This window comes from Anopheles cruzii, chromosome 2, assembly GCF_943734635.1.
Source record: "Anopheles cruzii chromosome 2, idAnoCruzAS_RS32_06, whole genome shotgun sequence".
Classification (NCBI taxonomy): domain Eukaryota; kingdom Metazoa; phylum Arthropoda; class Insecta; order Diptera; family Culicidae; genus Anopheles; species Anopheles cruzii.
This window is the reverse complement of record NC_069144.1, coordinates 36,710,677-36,730,134: the sequence shown is the minus strand read 5'-3', so window position 1 is coordinate 36,730,134 and position 19,458 is coordinate 36,710,677. Positions and strand designations below refer to the sequence as shown.

At 46.7% G+C, this 19,458-nt stretch overlaps 1 protein-coding gene across 1 annotated transcript; it reads left to right on the top strand.

Annotated features, from left to right (window-relative positions):
• Nucleotides 1-1,451: 1,451 nt before the first annotated feature.
• LOC128278982 (potassium voltage-gated channel protein Shal) lies at nt 1,452-18,710 on the top strand. The gene is made up of 4 exons (XM_053017705.1): nt 1,452-2,912; nt 16,880-17,042; nt 17,146-17,334; nt 18,468-18,710. Exons 1-4 carry the CDS (start codon nt 1,798-1,800, stop codon nt 18,708-18,710), a joined length of 1,710 nt encoding a protein of 569 aa, XP_052873665.1. The 5' UTR covers nt 1,452-1,797.
• The last annotated feature ends 748 nt before the right edge of the window (nt 18,711-19,458 follow it).

Here is a 19,458-nt window from a genome sequence, read left to right as displayed (position 1 = left end):
CTTCGGCAAGCATTTGATACGATTCTGTAGCAGTTTTCTTTATCAGGTAGCAGAAAATCAATGATATCCGCATTATGTACTTTTTAGTCACAAAAGTGGCCATCTTCAAATGCCCTCCAACGAAAGTTGACGACTAAAACATGTTTCGTTTTTCAGTTGAAATCCTTTGCCAGATGTCAACACAAGGTAATGTTGCCAAAAAAGCATAATGAGAAGGACCTAATTGACAGCTAGAGCCATCTGTTTGCACAATCCAGTTTCATAGTTCCAGTTCTTTTGGACCTGGACCAGTGGGCCTACTAAATACATTAACACAATGTGTGGGTTGTTAATCATTGTTTGGCGAGCTGAATAATTTCTGGATTCTCTTTCCGATGCACCTGATTGAGCAAGAAAGGTTAGCTTCGGCTGAAATATTGCATATATTTTTACCAAACACAAAACAGATAAGTTATCAAAGGGCATCCACTCCTTTTTTTTTATAAAAAAACGAAGTTTCAATAGATCCCAGAGTTCATGCAATCGATGAAACATAACTTTCGGTACCGTTTTTATTGCACCGCGAATGCTTTCGCTGCAGGACGCGCGCTAATGGAAACGCTGACGCTGGACCGTTGTTCGACTTTTCGTTGAATCAACAACGTTTGGCCAACGGTACCATATTTTCACTTCCCCCCCTCTTCCTGCGCCCCGTCAGGTCACCGGCGTGGGACTAAACATGACCCCCGGTATGGCGCTTGTGAAGCGCTGGAAATTGATGATGCGCTAATGCATTGAAAAGAATTCAGCTCGCCTTTTTTGTGTGTGTGGCACGCTGTGCCGTTCATAGCAGCCGGTCGTACGGTCCATTAGCATAAACACCGCAGATCCGCAGCATCATCCGTAGCGCATCGTGTTCCACCGGCGTTCCGCGATACGCGATGGCGAACCGGTTTTTCTTATCAATCAATTAGCGTTCGACGGACCGACACTGTCCAAAGGGGAGAGAAAAAAAAACACGGAACGAAAACGATGATCCTGCGGGAAACCGGTGGCCACGTGGTGACCCCGAAAGCACTGCGTCATCATCGCCGTGGCACGTATCACTTTGTCACTTCATCGTGTCACCATCGGATTAATGGTCTGGTCGTCCGCTGCAGCTGTCAGTTGCAGCGTCCGATGGCCAAGACGTGCCCTTATTTCAATGCCCAAGTCGGGATGCTAATACTGATGCGATCTATCCTCTATCGTTCCATACTCCGCAGACCGCCGGCAGCAGCAGCATCGCTATGGAATGCGCCGTAGATCGGAGCGTCCCGGAACCTCGCTAAGGCGTCAGCGCTAAGCCAGCCCTGGGCGAGGGAGTGGTCCGCCAAACCATGCGGGAAAAGGTCCGACGCAAAACCCTTCGGCGACATCGTGCGGCAACCACCGAGCGAACCGCGCCGGACCGCCACCGGCTGTAAGCCAGGCCCGACAGACAAGGTTGGGATGCAAGGAGCCATCTATCACCGCCCCGCACGCCACTAGACGGACGGGCCGGGAGCCGTGAGCCGGATATCCGGGCGAGCCGAAAGGTCCCACATCCCCTCGAAAGGGACTAGTAACGTTAGTATTCGGTGTTATTGTCCGGAAAGGTTCACCCTTCTCCACGCGCGTCTGAAGCGTAGCTTGTATCCCCGTGTCGTCGTCCTTGGACAGTTCCGCAGAGGCAGAGCGCGGGCATAGGCAGCACCGCCAGGAGCACCCGAAGCGACCACCACCCCGGTTGTTGGAGGACCCCACTCGGAGGACCATTGAAAAATTCCACCAAACAGCATGGCCTCGGTCGCCGCTTGGTTGCCATTCGCACGGGCGGCGGCCATCGGCTGGGTGCCGATAGCGTCCCACCCGCTGCCGGCCCCGCCCGTCTTCAAGGACCGGCTGCGGTCGGAGGACGAGAAGCTGATCATCAACGTGTCCGGGCGGCGGTTCGAGACGTGGCGCACGACGGTCGAGAAGTACCCGGACACGCTGCTCGGCTCGAACGAGCGCGACTTCTTCTACGATGAGGACAGCAAGGAGTACTTCTTCGACCGCGACCCGGACATCTTCCGGCACATCCTCAACTACTACCGGACCGGCAAGCTGCACTACCCGCGCCACGAGTGTCTGCTCAGCTACGACGAGGAGCTCGCCTTCTTCGGCATCATGCCGGACGTGATCGGGGACTGCTGCTACGAGGACTACCGCGACCGGAAGCGCGAGAACGCGGAGCGCCTGATGGACGACAAGCTGTCGGAGAACAGCGACAACAACCTGCAGCAGCTGACCAACATCCGGCAGCGGATGTGGCGCGCGTTCGAGAACCCGCACACCTCGACGGCGGCGCTCGTCTTCTACTACGTCACCGGCTTCTTCATCGCCGTCTCCGTGATGGCGAACGTCGTCGAGACGGTCCCGTGCGGGGTGCGGCCGGGCCGCGCCGGGACCCTGTCGTGCGGCGAGCGCTACAAGATCGTGTTCTTCTGCCTGGACACGGCGTGCGTGATGATCTTCACCGCCGAGTACCTGCTCCGGCTGTTTGCCGCCCCGTGCCGCTGCAAGTTCGTGCGGAGCGTGATGAGCATCATCGATGTGGTCGCGATCCTGCCGTACTACATCGGGCTCGGCATCACCGACAACGATGACGTGTCCGGGGCGTTCGTGACGCTGCGCGTCTTCCGCGTGTTCCGTATCTTCAAGTTCTCGCGCCACTCGCAGGGTCTGCGCATCCTCGGCTACACGCTCAAGTCGTGCGCGTCCGAGCTTGGCTTTCTCGTCTTCTCGCTCGCCATGGCCATCATCATCTTCGCCACGGTCATGTTCTACGCCGAGAAGAACGTCGACGGTACCAACTTTACCTCGATTCCGGCCGCCTTCTGGTACACGATCGTCACCATGACCACGCTCGGGTAAGTCAGGAGGCTTCGACGCCCCAAACCGTAATTGATTGTGAACTAATTCGTGCCGTTTTCAAATAGATGGCGTTACTCACTAAATGTATCAAATGTTTTTAATGAAATATGTGTTTGATAGGTACTGTCGTTACGAATCTAACGCAGTATGGATTGTTTGGTCAAAGTGTGAAAAACACCTGTTTTAAGCATCTGAAAATGTCAAGTTTTGTTCCTGGTAAAGCGTTTTTGAGAGGAACACGTTTTCATTACTTCAATATGAAGAAAACGGCTACCGAAAGTCATCAAATTTTAATGGAAGTTTATGGGGAGCATGCTCTTGCGGAGAGGACGTGTCAGAAGTGGCTTGGGAGGTTTAAAAGTGATGATTTCGGCTTGCAAGACCAAGAACGATCTGAACAGTCAAAAAAGGATGATTATGAAGTATTGGTAGCATTGCTCGATCGGAATGCATGTCAGATGCAAACAAAAATTGCAGAAATGTTATGAGTTGACCACACGACAGTTTCCCATCGCCTGAGTGCCGTGGGAATGATTTTAAAAATGTTTTATGACTTTCACAAGAATTAAGAAAAGAGACATTGAAGTAATTTGCGAATTTCTGCTTGCGCGGCTGAAAAGAAAGGGTTTTTTGTACCGAATTGTCACTGGTGATGAAAAGGGGAGTTATTACAAGAATCCTAAACCCAAAAAGCCCTGGATGAACCAGGTCCATCGCAACCAAAGCGAAATATTCACTGCGCAACGGTTACGGTGCTGTGCATATGGTGGGATGTGAAAGATGTGGTGTACTTTGAGCTTTTAAAACCTAATGAAATCATTGAAGGACAATCCCATAAAAAACAATAAATGCATTTGAAGCAAAGCTTTCACCATAAAACGACGAGAATAAGATAAAAGACATGATATACTGATTTTTCAAAGTTACAAACCCTCGATGCGAACTGTTACCCCAACAGATATTGCTCCTTCGGAATACTACTTGTTCCGTTTCATGAGTAACGATTTGGCAGCACAGCGGTTCACTTCTTATGAAAGTATTGAAAAAAAGGTCTCTGATTGGATCGCTCCTAAAGATAAGAAATGCTGTCGACACGGAGTCCTAAAAGTACCTAAAAGATGGCAGAAAGTAGTAGCTAACGACGGACAATACTTTCATTCAGGCGGTCATAAAGTACTTAATTCACACACCTAATAGTTTGTTTCTGTTCCGCGTTCTTTTTGTGTTCGATTTTATTTCTTCAGACATTTGCGTTCCATTTCATTTAACTTTTGCTCCTGACAGAACGTAACGGTTCCGCTTGATCTGTTTCATAGTTAATCCCGCTCGGGTGTGAGCATATAAGCACCACGGGAAAGCACCCATCAAACGAACCATTGATTCTGTAGGACCATTGGTTGAATTGGCGCGGCAAACTATTCGAGCGTCAAAGTCCCGTGATTACAAGACAATCATTTCCCCTCAATTAACCGATAAAATGTGACGATTATGATGCCGGCCATCCGGGGCCACGGGTGTGCGGAGATTTAATTTTCTGCCAAATATTAGCATGCCGGGGCTTCAGCATGGCATAGGCTCGAGCACCCTCGATTTGGGTCCGTTTGTGGCACGTTTCGCAGCGTAACGACATATCATTAAGCACGCCTTCAGGTAGCGAGCAATGAGATTTCTCGTCCTTGATTTGATCATCCCGAGCCGGCTTAGACGACGAGGGCTGCGCCTCAAGAGCTCTTGGGGCGTGTTGACAGTTTCGCCGTGTGACGACGGCACCGAGATGCTCTGTCCGAAAGGCCCAACCTTAAAGCGAGTCAACGGAGCTCGGTCTCGGAGCAGTGCCTCTGCGTTTCGGAATAACTTTAGTAAACAAAAATAGGACGGACACACCCCGATTTTCGTTCAACCTCCAAAATAATGCGTATCAAAAGTAGCGCAATGGGGCAGGAAAAGTTTTTTTTTTGGGTAACGCTATTAAAAGTATTTATTATTATTTCGTCAATATATTTGCTCTACCAGAGAGTGTCGGCACCCAAGTTTCCGCTTCGGAAGTGGGCCGTTCGCCACTTTTGCAATATAAACGGACCAAATAACGAAACTTGATCGTTTCAACCTCACACACACATCGTACTCGCCCCGCCCCAGCGGCTGGAAGCGTATCTTTTTCCCGTATCCGGCTCATGAGTAAACGTCGTTAGAATCGTCCTGCTTTTCGGTGTGGCCAATCTTCCTTCCGGTCGAGCTAACGCTCGTTTATGATGCAATAAACGCAGCGCACAGCAGCCGCACTTCCGCTTACGGTGGCCCTCGTTGGGTGGCTCGTTTTCGATTCGAGTTCCGGCCTATTCGAGGCGCTGACGTGGCTGTGGCTTTTTTCTTTTCATGTCCCAACCAGAGACAGCCCTGCTTTTGGGGGCCGGGGTCGAACATCATTCCGAGAGCGCTTTGTGTGGAGGAAAATATTATGTTGGCAGCGAATATTTAAAACCTCAAGGCTGAAAATAAGTCTTCATTCCACCATTCGTTTTAAAGTAGAGTTTCGGCACGATGAAGATGTTTAGTTAAAGTATGAACACTTTAATCGCTTCTGGTGGTAACGTTTATGGCGTGTTGAGAGTGATAATTGGCTGCCTGAACTTCTGAGCATTTATTAGGTTGGCGAAAAAGAAATCCATTATTTTTGCGTAAAGTTTCAAAACTGTATTTAAGATGTTCGGATGGTCCGATTTTTTGTCAAATATGCACTATTTTGTTTCAAAATCTTCAAAATTTCTCATAGATGTATTGGTCGTTATTGGCGAAAAACTCTAGCAATCTTTCTTTACGATCCTTTTTTGATCTCAATGGTTCATCATTCAGGAAACTTTGTAATGCTCGAAAAAGGTGCCAAACGCTTGGTTCAAGGTCCGGATTATACGGTGGATGTATTAAAATTTCCCAACCAAGTTCACGGACTTTCTGGCGGTCATTATAGACGTGTGTGACATTTCGTTGTCCTGATGAAACACAACACTTCGTCTGTTGGCCGATTTTGGTCGTTTCTACTCAATTGCTACACTGCTTTTCCTAATGATAGAATCACCCGTTTTTTCAGACTGAGGCTAAGATAAAACGCTGAACCTATTTTTCGAAGATGAAGAATCGATTTATTTAGCAAAAGAAATACTAGGGTGATCATTAAGTTTTGACGTTCGATACCAGAGGGCGCTGCTACGAGTCTAATTTTTTTTTGTCATATTGGTACACTCTTCATATGAACGTATGTGAAGTTTCATTTCAATCGGACACTTAGTTTTTTTTTACAAGCCATTTAGTATCGACATGTCACAGTTTTTTTTTCAATGGAAAAAATCCAATATCGTGCAGTGATTTCATTTTTATTTTTAAAAGGTTTAAAAGCAAAGGAAAATAATGAACCAATACTGAAAGTGTATAAGGACTCTTCACCTTTAATTATGGGGTTAAAAGAGGGTTTTCTGAGTTTAAACATGGTCGTAGTAGCCTTTAAGACGATCCATGTCAAAAACGTCAAAAAACAGACACAACACCCGAAATCGTAAAACAATACCGGATATCGTTTTCGAAAATCGTCCAAACACTGATAGAAATTAAGTACAAGACCTAGCCAACTCATTGAGCAGTATAACCAATATTTTGACTGAAGTTTTGGGTTTCAGAAAGCTGTTTGCAACATGGGTGCCGCATTTGCTACAAACGCATTCGAATGCATCTTTCTTGACAACATTTAAAGCGTTTTCGATAGGATAAAGTGGATTTTGTGCATTGAATCATCATTGTAGATGAGGCTTGGGTCTCTCACTATGATCCTGAATCAAAACATGTGGCTAAAGAGTGGTGTGAACCATGTTCTTCAGTTTCGAAACGAGTTCGTGTCCAGAAATCGCCCAAAAAGGTGTTCGCATCAGTTTTTCAGGATGCGAATGGAATTTTGCTACCGGATTGCTTGCAGACTGGTGAACCAATAAATTTTGATTATTTTTGTAACATTTTAGAGCAACTGAAAGCGAAAATTCGTGAAAAAAGACTCGGTTTGCAGAAGAAAAACATCGTCTTTCATCAGGGCAACGCACCCTGTCAGAAGAGCATTTCGAAAATGGCAAAAATCCATGAATTAAAGTTCGAATTGTTGGAGTATCCACCCAATTCACCAGATTTGGCCCTTAGCGACATCCACCTGTTTTCAAACCAAAAAAAAATCATGCCCGGAAAACGTTTTTCATCAAATGATGACGTCATAATAGCTGAAAAACAGTAATGTGAAATGTCGATACTAAATGGCTTGTAAAAAAAAAACTAAGTGTCCGATTAAGATGAAACTTCACATACGTTCATCTGAAGAGTGTACCAATATGACAAAAAAAAAATTAGACTCGTAGCAGCGCCCTCTGGTATCGAACGTCAAAACTTAATGATCACCCTAGTAATATCCATTGTTTGGTTTTGCGAAAAAAAAATTATTTTGACTTGGGGAGCCAAAAAACGATAAAACGGCTGTTTCAAAACGATAGACTCATTATGTATTATTCAAGAAAATAGGGCCACCCAGTAAAAATTAATAACAATTATTGTTGCGAAGAACAAGCCGACTTGCACTTGTTATGATCGGCCGCAAGCTGAGCCACGCGGGGGACAGAAACAACGGAACTGTCACCGACAGAAGCGGTCAGGCGAAACGGCCGCTCGCGACGGCGAAAACCAGGCAGGTAGCCCGCTTGCATGCGAGGCTGGAAACGAGGACCCACGGCTGCGTGCGTAGCGCACCTCGGATCAGCTGGCGACCCGGACCGGGGTGCAATGACCGGCGACGACGCCGTCTCCGGCAGTTGGAATTTAGAAGCGTAGAGCGCCAGACGGGTTTTTTTTAAACCCTACGTGATCTTTCATTATTCTCAAAAATAAAGTCTATAAGGTTTGAAGAACCGTCTGTTTCTTTTTCTTCAACTCAATCAGTTGCAGTTCGCAACAATTATGATGTTTTAATAATCAGTGGCCTCTCCACTATGATCTATTACTTGAAATATCCTTTTTGGCATACTTTCGGACAGGTTCTCTAGCACGTTCATCGACAGGGAACGCCAAGCATTTCTAATCGCTACTTCAAGCGTCTTTATGTTTTCGTACTGCTTGCCATCCGCATTGATCTGTCGAACTGGAATTCCCCAAACATTCTCAATAGGGTTGAGATCTGGAGAAATAGCCGGCCAGGTCATTAAATTCACTCCCAAATGTTCCAAGTAAGCTTTTGTTGCTCTATTTGCATGGACAGTTGCATTATCCTGCTGGAAAATTAGCGGGTGGTGGTTGAAACGATGCAGGTATGGCTTCAAATTACTCTCCAGAATGGCTATGTAACCTTCACTGTTCATTCGTGAAGGAACTATTGCTAAATCACATTTAGCTTGGCTGCTAAACGCACCCCATACCATGATGGAACCTCCGCCATAATTCCGTCGTCTAAAAAAGCGAGGTCCCCGTCTCAAATCTCGCCAGTAGTGGCAAAAACCATCAGGCCCATCAAGATTGAATTTCTTTCCGTCACTCCAAACGATCTGAATTAAAAAAAAAACTCAAATATTGGAAAGCTCAATGTATCGATAGCTTACATAATTCCATTCGTCTTTCCATCGTTCGCAAATTGCAATCTTGCTGCTTTGTGGTGTGTCTTCATTGCTGGTATTTTTCTCATTGATTCTCTGGCAATGCTTACAGAGGAACTAAGAGTTCTCCAGATTGTAGAATAGCTAACATTCATGTGGAATTAATTTTTAATACGCCGACAACATTTCGTAGTGTTAGACGAAGCTTTAACTACTCTTCGTTCATATCGAGGGTTAAGTAGTTTTGGCCGGCCAGATTGGCCAGATGACTTCCGAGTCCCATATTCCGATGGATCTTTCAAGTAATTATTGATAACCTTTGGAGATCGTTTCAGTAATGAGGCTATTTCATGATTTGACTTCCCAACACTACGGTACGCTTCAATTTTCCCTTTTCGCCTTCTCCTAATTGAGTTCCACGACCCATTTTTGATCAAAATGGCCAATAAACTACAGGAAATATGTGAGACTACTGAGATTAATAAACTCAGTTACTTGACAATTCAACTAGTGTTAGTAGGACTGGACTAGGACCGACTTTTACAAGTGAGTCTATCGTTTTGAAACAGCCGTTTTATCGTTTTTTGGCTTCCCAAGTCAAAATAATTTTTTTTTCGCAAAACCAAACAATGGATATTATTTCTTTTGCTAAATAAATCGATTCTTCATCTCCGAAAAATCGGTTCAGCGTTTTATCTTAGCCTCAGTCTGAAAAAACGGGTGATTCTATCATTAGGAAAAGCAGTGTAGCTTAGACCGGGGCAGTTGTTCACAGTAGAGATCGGAAATTAGTGTTTAGCCATACGACAGCAACTCATAATAAACGATTCCTTTCCAGTCCTACCATATACCCAGTAGAACCTTCCTAGCCGTTATTTCTGGTTTGATCACAGGTTAAGGTGCTTCATCACGCTTAAACCACGATCATTTTCAGACAGTATTGTCGTTTTTTATCCCATTCCTCATCCCCAATATCCATCCGCTTAAGAAAAGGATCATGTTTTATGGTGTAAATAGGGTGGCGCCCAAACATCGAGCTTCTTTGTGAATCCTGCTTTGCGCAAATGGCTTTAAGCTGTTCGATGATTGATCTTTATCTCCTGTCCGATGCTCTGATTACTAAAATGCCGATCTACTTTGATTATTTCTGTGATTTTATCGACTTTATCGATGACGTGTCTGTCTGTGCGAGGTGCATCTTTAACATAAAAAAATAACTGAACCGGGTCAACGAAACCAAAATTGCATTTAACTAGCTATTATAGTATCGGTACCATAAAACCATCCAAAATTTCAGCGGCCTAGCTTGAATGTTCGCCTTTTTCAAAGAAAAACTGTAAAATGTACCGAATTTTCTCTATGGGGACTTCCATTGTTAACATCCTGTAACTCACAAACAAATGGAACCAATAATAAAGACTAACTTTAAAGAAAGACTTAGAAAGACTAATTTCAAACTGTTATCTGTATTTGAATGATTTGCATTGCCATAAACATATCTGTTTGAATTAGAAAACGCATACAGCCTGCCAGAATGCAGTTGGAATCGCCTCGAACGCGCTGTGTGCGTGACAGAGGCTAACGAAATTAAGCCGAGACATTCCTACGCCACTTGATTTACTCACTTACCCCAAAAATAAAGCAACCATTTCGCGCCATGTGGTGAGTTGCCATCTTCTCGCGTGTGCCGAGCCGAGGTTCCGGCCCGGCAGCAGCAGCAGCAGCAGCCGTGGGTGACGGCAGGTTTTTCCGAGGTTCACAAAGAAAGCTAACCTCCTCCCGCCCGTGTCGGCTAAATGAAGCATCTACATATTTGCCTGCCAGGACCACATCAAAGGTGTCCTACCGGCTCCTCCATCGGTCCACACGGCTGGCCGGGCGAGCACCGAAAGCGTGCAAATTATTCCCATCAAGCCGGTGCCGGTGTTGCTCCAGTTGGCGCGGCCGTGTTTGTTTTTTCTTCCTCACCAGTCGAGCGGCCCGCGGATGGGCTGGGGAAGAAGTGCGAACTATTAATACTCCATGAGCAAGCGGAAGCATCGTTCCCGAGGTGGAAGTTGAGCAGCTGATCCACCCGAAAACCGCCTCTCCAGATGGCCGCAAGTGGACTTGGATTTCGGAGTGGTTTCTGATGCACATTGACGATGGTGGGCAGGATTCCAAATCACAAATCGCACATCATAAATCAGTAAATGATGAACACACTTTTTTAGCACACATTACCCTTTTGAAGACTGATTGTTTCTCTCGCGAACTACAATAAGGCCGTAATTTTGTGGTCCCAGTTTTGCTGACATAATTGCGATAGTAACTCAATAAGTGCCCTCCATTATTCATAAATAGCTGTTGTACACTCTCAATTTGCAACTGCCAACACTCTACTTGATTAAAATGCCCGCTCAGACCGTTCTACAAAAAGCCAGAACTATTTATTGAAATGGATAAAAGTTTTCCATCACTTTGCTCAACTTTCCATCAGCCAGCCCCGCGGCGTCGTTCCAGCCTCGAAGCCTCTGTCGGCACGATCGGGGGCCCACACTGCACGTGAGTCGGCCTGAGTTATGGTTAGTTCGTGCAGAGCCCAAAAATTAGTTCCGAGCGGTGTGTAAGTCATTAGCGACGAGCGTCTGCTTTCGGCAACTAGGCTCCGGCGGTCCGGATGACAATTTTAATTGCGCCGATAGCATATTGCTCGCGCAAAACTTCCTCGCACCGCACCGCAGGAATAAGGTGGAAATTTTATTACTTCCACACTTTGCCAGTCCACCCGGGGGGCCCCCGCAGCATAAAGTGAGACTCGCGCTCACGTCGCACGGTGGAAATAGTCGACCGAAGACATTCTCAGGTGGCGGGCGTCTCATACTTGGGATGTCTTTCGGCTCATGAATTCCATAAATTTCCGTGACGGTTCGTGTCACGCGTGGTTCGCAAACAATGGACGATCTGGCCGCGTGGCAGTCGCAGCCACAGCGAATGGCAGCGGTTTGCAGCAATCAAGATGGATGATTTACGAGCAGCGCCGTCACCGTCCACGGCGCGCCAGATTCGTGAACACGATGCTGCAACAGTACTCCTGTTGGCCATCCTTCCTGCCCTTCCTTCCGGCGTCCTTTCCCCGGGCGAGCACAGGACACACTCGAGCCGGTCCAATTAGTCCATTGTAAATGGCGGGCTTCCGATAAGTCTTGTTGGGCAATATGGAGCCTTTTTCCCGCGTCCGCGGTTGACAATTTCCGGGAAAAGAATGTAGTCACGAGGTGGTAGTACTCCTTAAAAAAAAATGCAACAAAGGACAGAGCCGAACGAATGGCACAATAGCGCCGCGGACTTCAGCTAATTGAATTGACACGAACCGAAAGCACCTTTTCGACATCGCAGCGATTCGATAAATGTTTAATGAGCCCTCGTGCACCTGAGACCAAACTCGCGCTATAGCGTATCGATTTGCTTTCGAAACATCGCAAAAAAATGCTCTACAATTTCTCATGCTTATCGTTGAGAGCTTGTAACGTTTAAAAATTATTTTCTAATAAAACTTTAATGATTAATCAAACAGTTTAACCATAAAAAAACGCCCATAATTCCCATAAACCCATAAATAGTAGCCCAATCATGTTTATATAATGTACAGTGTTTTATATAATGGAGCTGTTCCATCACGACCCATACTATTTAAATGTTAAATAACTCCGCTATTTGTTAGTCGTTTTTGGCAAATGAACAAGATTTATTTAAACTATAGAATGCCGTTTGTTAATAATTGCACCATTTCCTCGATTAGACACACAAAATCGGTTCTTTTTGGGCATTTTTCGTTGTATTTGACAACATTTCGGTAATAGACAACGTAATAGTAGTAATTTCCGCCCTGATGTTAGCTTTCAATGGTCTTCGGTTGGCTGGCATAAACCTTACTTTTCAAATAGCCCCACAGAACCAAGTCAGAAGAAATTCGGCAACAATATTCACGCAAAGTTTTCACAGTTTTCACAGTTGAACGAATATTTTCAATGTAGAGGGCCACAATTTAAGTCCGCTGTTTTACCGTAAATTGATCCATGACTAAAATGGCATACATTAACATTTTAGAATTTGACTGATTTGTGAAAATCGAATTAAAAGTGGCGGAGTTATTTAACATTTAAATCTTTGAATCGTGATGGAACACCCTGTATAGTATAAGTTTCATAATCTATATTAATTATAATATGATCATAATTGTTGCTTGGCTTTAAAAGGGTTGATTTTAAAATGGTTCGGCTTCGAAAACTCATGTTTAAATTGGTGTTACAAAATTGTTTGTAAAACTTATGTTCCAGGTGCAACGAAATATGAATGATTAAATTGTCCACGAAACGTAAGGCTCACATTAAACGGAGAAATCAAATCAATCCCCCGAAAACCGAAATGTTTTCAAGGTGTCTTGCCAGAAAGTAATACGTTTAGTTCTTTTATCACAAAACTGTGTCGAGCTCGCAAATCCTCAAAACTTGTTCAAGAAACGAGTTGCGAGTTTATTCATGCGAACTCGTGTCGGTGTCTACTCGTCGGGCTCGTTCTTGGTACACTTGGCTGAGCAACGACTATTATATTGCAACGACCCGAGAATGGCCCAATTACTGAACTTGACGTCATCGAGACGGGGGCAAATTGCACTCATTGCGAGTGCAATTGCCACTGCACGCTAACGGCCGACCGGGACACGATGATGGCGATAATAATAATCGTGATGACGATATCCGTAAAATTCGCCAACGACTCCAATCGCAAGCGCAAACGATGGAGTTTTGTGACGAAGCTGCCAAACTTGGCGGAATCTGCATCACTTCACGTTCACCGTTACGTGTGTTGAGTTTTATAGTCTGTTTGCCTTTCGTTCCAACACTTTTAAAGCTCGCAGCGGAAATGGGTTTGATTAAAGTTACATCTTTGATTCACTTTTAGATGGCTCGTGGCCCCCTTGATCGCACCACGAACGCCGGCGACCACACTTAATGACCACTTTGGACGAGATAAAATCTCATCGTGATGTCAGTTTTTGCCCGAAACTGGGAAAATTATGTACCCCAAAAATAGCCTGTAGGTCGGCGTGCCCGAAATACTATCGAGCCGAGACCATGCCGTTGGCTTGGTGAAAAGGTCCGAAGAGTGCGCGTTTTTTTCGCGCAACTCGCTTTGGAAAATACAACGATTAGAGCCCCGAGATAGCAATCTTTAATTCTTATTTGCAACTTATCACGTTCTTCCCGGCGGGCACTCCGTTTAGCATAGTCCTCCGTTCGGCCAGCCGGCCGGCCGGAGACTGTCTCCGTTCGCCTGGAAAAACGCGGGAACTGCGGGAAAATGGACCGGACATGAGTCTCATTGGAACGGGCAGTTCCGCCACGGCCAGTTAGTGACTCGACACTCAGCCGGCCGTCGTCGTCGTCATCGTCGAGGCTTAGGAAAGGAACCGCAACGCAGCCTTCGGGGACCTTCAGGGTCGCACCGAACCATCGGCAGGACCTCTCGCACCATTCATGCGTGATAAGGGTAAATAAAAGCCCGTTGTTAACTGCCTTCGGACACTGTCATTAGCCGGCCGAGCTTTAGTGCCATACACACACACACACACACACACACACACCGATGCAGAACACGTCCACCGGCCGGGTGTCCGAGGGTGGCCTCGTGCTTTGACTAATGGTCCTGCGAGGCGAGTTTCTGTGGTGAGGGGCGCATAAAATGGTGTGCGAGAGCGAAAGGAAAATAGATTTCCAACAACTCCAGGAAAAGCGTTCGGAGCGTGAACCGAAAATGTACATATCGATGGGCCGCCCCCAGGAGCACTGGCCGCCCGCCCGGGATTTTCCGATTTTAACCACTTTTCATCAATCACTTCGGACTTCGGACTGTTGGTTTTATTTTTATCCCACCCGGGAACCCCCGGGAGTACCTGTTCGAATTGCAAATGGCAGTCGGCGCCCCATTGATTGATGCCCCAACGTCCATTAGGTAATTCGAGTGGAGACTTTACGGCCACCGGGACCTGGGACCGGGCGATCGTTACTTTAAGCGGATGGAGAAATGGAGTTTATTTTAAATATTTTTACAAATGGCTGCATCAAATGGCTCCGTATCATGATTAGCAAAAACAAACTGCGTCAATTTGTGTGCATCCGTTGCGCCATCACCGCAAACAATCAGCCCGGTCCGGTGCTCCGGCCCAGCGGCAACAAGCAACCCACCGAAGTGAACGTAATAATGTTGTGATTATCGCGAATCGCAATCCAATCAAGGCCCGGCCCGGTCCGGTAGCTTGCAATAACATTTGTGGCGGCTCACGCCCCGATGCACTCGGCCCTTACGGCCCATGCCGAACGCCATTTGTAAAGCAAACATCGGCCAACAAGTATCGGTTCGGAGATTTGGCCTGACAGCACACACACGGCGCATCTGCAACTTGTCTGGCGTCCGGCCAAAGCCAAATGGTCAGCCGAAACGGACGGCGACTCGTGTCATCGGCGGCTCACCCTAGACCCGAACGTCTCGATGTTCGTGTCACAATTCGGTGTGATCCGCGAAGTGCATCCCGAGCGGGGCGATGATGACGTCCGTCCGGGCGCCCTAGATGTCACGGGTGTGAATCTGGTACATTAAATGTTCACCATTTGTCAATCGCCGTGGTTTTGGCGGAATCGACACCTCGACCGTTGCGAGTGGCCAGAAATTGTTGCACAAAGTGATGCTGTGAGCGCGCGGTGTGTGTGACCCACTTTTCGCCGCGGAACGCAGATCACGGAGCAGGTTCATTAATGTTTGATTGGCATGAATCGATAGCCATCATTAGGTCCGAATGTTGGCTTCGGATCAAAACCCAGCGCAGCGCCTCGACCGAGTGCTCGACGTTCATTCATCGTGGGGAGCGTGCTTTCTTTCTCCATTTTCGCATTAGGAGTTTTCAGAGTTTTCAGAATAGGAATTCTTCTGCATAATGTTACCCTTTAAAATAAGACCGGTTAACGAAATTTTTCAATTTCGCATTCGACCTGTTTTCAACTAATTTGAATCCAGATGTCGTCTCCGATAAATATTTGTTACAGAGTTCATTAATTTTATTTATTTATTTATTACGCTTACAGTCAACGGGCCACAAGGTCTAGTTGACACATAAAAACCTTAACTTAATACTAAACAGATGAGAAACTTGAAGATACAGGGGGATCGACCAAGACAGAAAGTAAAGCATAATAAGAGCAAACACTCGTCAAATGGAAAAGAAATAAATAATACGTTTGCACTGATTAATGGACGGATAATGGAGATCAGCACTGACGAAGCCCGACTACACTGTGGTGTTCAATAAGTTCGTAGCCTCGGGTATTCGGCCGTAACCGAACAAAGGGCGCTACTACGAGTCTAATTTATTTTTGTTATGTTGGTACACTCTTCATATGAACGTATGTGAAGTTTCATATCAATCGATCTCTTAACTTTTTTTACAAGCCATTTAGTATCGAAGTGTCACAAATTAAGTATTGTAGTAGTGCAGTGATTAAATTTTTGTAAGGTTTAAAAGCAAAGGAAAATTATGAACGAATGTTGAAAGTGTATAAAGACTCTTCACCTTCAATTAGTAATTCAAAAGGGAAGGTTTCTGAATTTAATTGTGCTCATACAAGCCTTCAAGACGTCAAAGACGTCTAAAACCGGTAGCAACATCTGAAAGCGTAAGAAAAAACAGGATATCGTATTGGAAAACCATCGAGTAATTGAAACAGATTTAGTACAAGGCTGAATAATAGAGTGCACTGAATAATAGAGTGTATTTCAATCCATAAAATGGTGTTTTTCTTATAAAGGCTACGAACTTATTGAACAGCCTAGTCTGCTCTAACGATATTACTTAGTGATTCGAGACTAAGAGACTGTTAACGCTCCACGCAAAGAATCCACTCAAGAGCTAGCGTACATTGTAGCAAGCCAGGTTATTACGTTGGAACCAGGAAGTCCTCAAGATATCTCCTCAAGACAGATTAGAGCATAGTAAGTAATTTTCTCGGGAGATTAGTGATCAGTAAACTTCTTTGACATATGTAAAACGAAAACTAACATTCTAAGTGCTCTATTGAGTATCTTCGCATAGTGATCCTTAAAGCTTTGGTGACGCAGGAATCACTATTGGAATGAGCGTCTGTACAATCTGTTCTGAATGTCGGAAGGTTGGTTTGTGAATGCTCTCGTTTTATTCATCAACGACTCTCATCTCAGGTAGATGTCTACTATGTCGCCACAAATCCTTATGTTTTATAGCCTTTCTAACCCCTTTCTACCGTCACTGATTTCCATCTGAATTTCCTTTTCGTGCCCAGCTACGGTGACATGGTACCGGAGACGATCGCCGGCAAGATCGTCGGTGGCGTATGCTCGCTGAGCGGAGTGCTGGTCATCGCGCTACCCGTACCTGTAATCGTGTCCAACTTCAGCCGCATCTACCACCAGAACCAGCGGGCGGACAAGCGGAAAGCACAGCGGGTAGGCTATGCGGGATCCGACGGCGACGGGTCGCTGTAAGTAGCGGGGGCTCTCCGGCCACCCCGGTTAACGGTGCCTTCCCACCCTTTTTCCCTACTTGTAGAAAGCACGCCTTGCCCGAATACGAATAGCGAAGGCGGGCGCCAGTGCGGCGTTCGCGAGCAAGAAGAAGGCGGCCGAGTCGCGCCTAGCGGCCCAGGAGTCCGGCATCGAGCTGGACGACAACTACAACGACGAGGACATCTTCGAGCTGCAGCACCACCATCTGTTGCGGTGCTTGGAGAAAACGACGGTAGCTATACATACTACGCGGCGACGACCCCTGTCCCCCCGCACCCGAGACTGCGTCGCGGCCACCTCCCAACGACGGCTCCACTCCATTGCTCGCTACCAGACGAACTTTCTCGCACCTGTTCTCGCTCGCTACGCCCAACCTTGTTTCGCCCACCATCTTTGCATACCATTTCTCTCTTTCTCGCTCTGTTTCCCTCTCTGTCTCGTTTACACGTATCGTCTAATGTTTTACTCTTTTTCGCTCTGTGCCATGAAGCCAGTTTCTTGTTTTTGTGTGCTTTTTGATCCTGATCTCTACTGCGTCACTAACTAAGTAATGCCCGCTTTTAGCTTCTAATTAAGTCCTAACTCAATTATTTATTTATAAGATGCTCAATTTCGTAACCTTATTTCGTTTACATTGATATCAGAGTTCTTCTTTGACGAAATCATTTGTTTCGACTTAGTTTTTTTTTCTCCTAAAGTTCTCAATAAGTGACTTAGAGCACACAAAAATACGAGCAAACATGTTTTGCTAATCGCAAACGCTTTTAAAACGTTCACCAGGAGTTACCCGTATCTCTTCCTTTTCTTAACGCGCAAGCCACAAGACACCCACATATTTGACCATTGCAAATCGCGCTCCTCTTCGTTCATATTTCTACCTCACGAAGTTCCTTGCCGTGCCGTTGTTTTGCTTTTCTTTTCTACTGCCTATCGCATGTCCTTCCACCATCGCTCCTGTACGCATCGATCATCGATCCTGGACCGCGTTCGCTCCAGACGGACGGGCGGGCCAGAAAGGGACCGCCATTGCAGGGCAAACTTCTTCTTGTTCATTCGTTCGACGTGCCACCATGCCTGCCTGCATGCTCCTGGGCTCCCAATCGCTTCCGTTTCATCTCCCTATCGACTCCATTACGCCCGAGTGCCATTTGAGGGCGTCACAACCCCGATCCCACCACTGTCACCACTTCCATGCATTGCTTCACCAACACCGCCATCGTCACCTGTAGTAGTGGTAGTAGTGGTAGTGGTAGCGCCCTGGGAGGACACTTGGCCCAGTGTGAACCGCCCGCGGTGCAGTGTGAGCGCCACTAATGAAGGGTTTGATTTCTTAATTTCCCCACCATCGCGCCATCCCACCGCCAGGATCGGGAGTTTGTCGAGCTAGAGACGCAGTACAACGGGCAGACGAAGCGGCCCGGGTCGCCCTCGCCGATGGCCAGCCCGTCCCACTCCGCCAACACGGCCACCGGGGCCACCGGACTGCTGCAGTCCTGCTGCGGACGGTGCTGCTCGCAGCGATATCAGGTAAGACCACGACGCGACGACGACGCCGAACTGTCCACCACCTCATACTGCAACCAACAGCCAGGACACCGGCCCTGCTGAACGCAGGGCACACATAGACAGAGAAATACACACACACACACAGCCAGACACAACACGATCGAAACAGAAACACATGGGCAAGCGGCTCAAATCGGTGGCCTCGAAGATGAAGGCCATCTGATGATTTCCTTGCGAACTAAAGTGAGCTCAGCACTGAGCGCCACCGGAAGCGCCAACCCAATATGGCGTGCATATTGGCACACGAATCTCAATTCAACGGGTCGTCGTTCAGCAAAATTTGAAGCAACGGTTCAAGACTAGCCTATGACCTAGCGTGTCGGGATTAAGCCTTAAACTGTGACATGATGAATTGTGATACTTTCAGGCTACTCTCGGGCTATTGATTGATTGTCCCTAAAAACATACACAGATACAGGCCAAATAGTTAACCACTGACAGGGACACGGGCAATAAACAGAAACAGAACGAACAAACGCGATCCCAAAACAGCTACAAACCGGTGTAGGAATACACATCAAGTAATGGAGTAAAAATTGGCTAACGCCTTCCCCGGTGGGCCACACGCGGTCTGTGAAGAAACTGATAAAACCGGTGGTACATTGCACAAACAGTGGTACACCACACGGCGAAAGACGCGAGTGCCACATGCAACCACGAGGCGGCCAGAACGGGATCCAGACCCTGGGGACCCCGGCACTGCCAGTGCCAGCCAAGTAATGAACCATAAAATAATGATCTCTGATGGCGAGCCGGATTAGGTGCTCTGAGTTTTTCATCGTTCCAATCT

What these genes read in the sequence shown, in the direction of transcription:
- LOC128278982 (XM_053017705.1), top strand. Translation starts at nt 1,798, where the DNA reads ATGGCCTCGGTCGCCGCTTGGTTGCCATTCGCACGGGCGGCGGCCATC. An exon ending in ACAAGCGGAAAGCACAGCGG is followed by an intron (nt 17,043 to 17,145) that starts GTAGGCTATGCG and finishes CCCTACTTGTAG; the next exon opens with AAAGCACGCCTTGCCCGAAT. An exon ending in GGTGCTTGGAGAAAACGACG is followed by an intron (nt 17,335 to 18,467) that starts GTAGCTATACAT and finishes TCCCACCGCCAG; the next exon opens with GATCGGGAGTTTGTCGAGCT.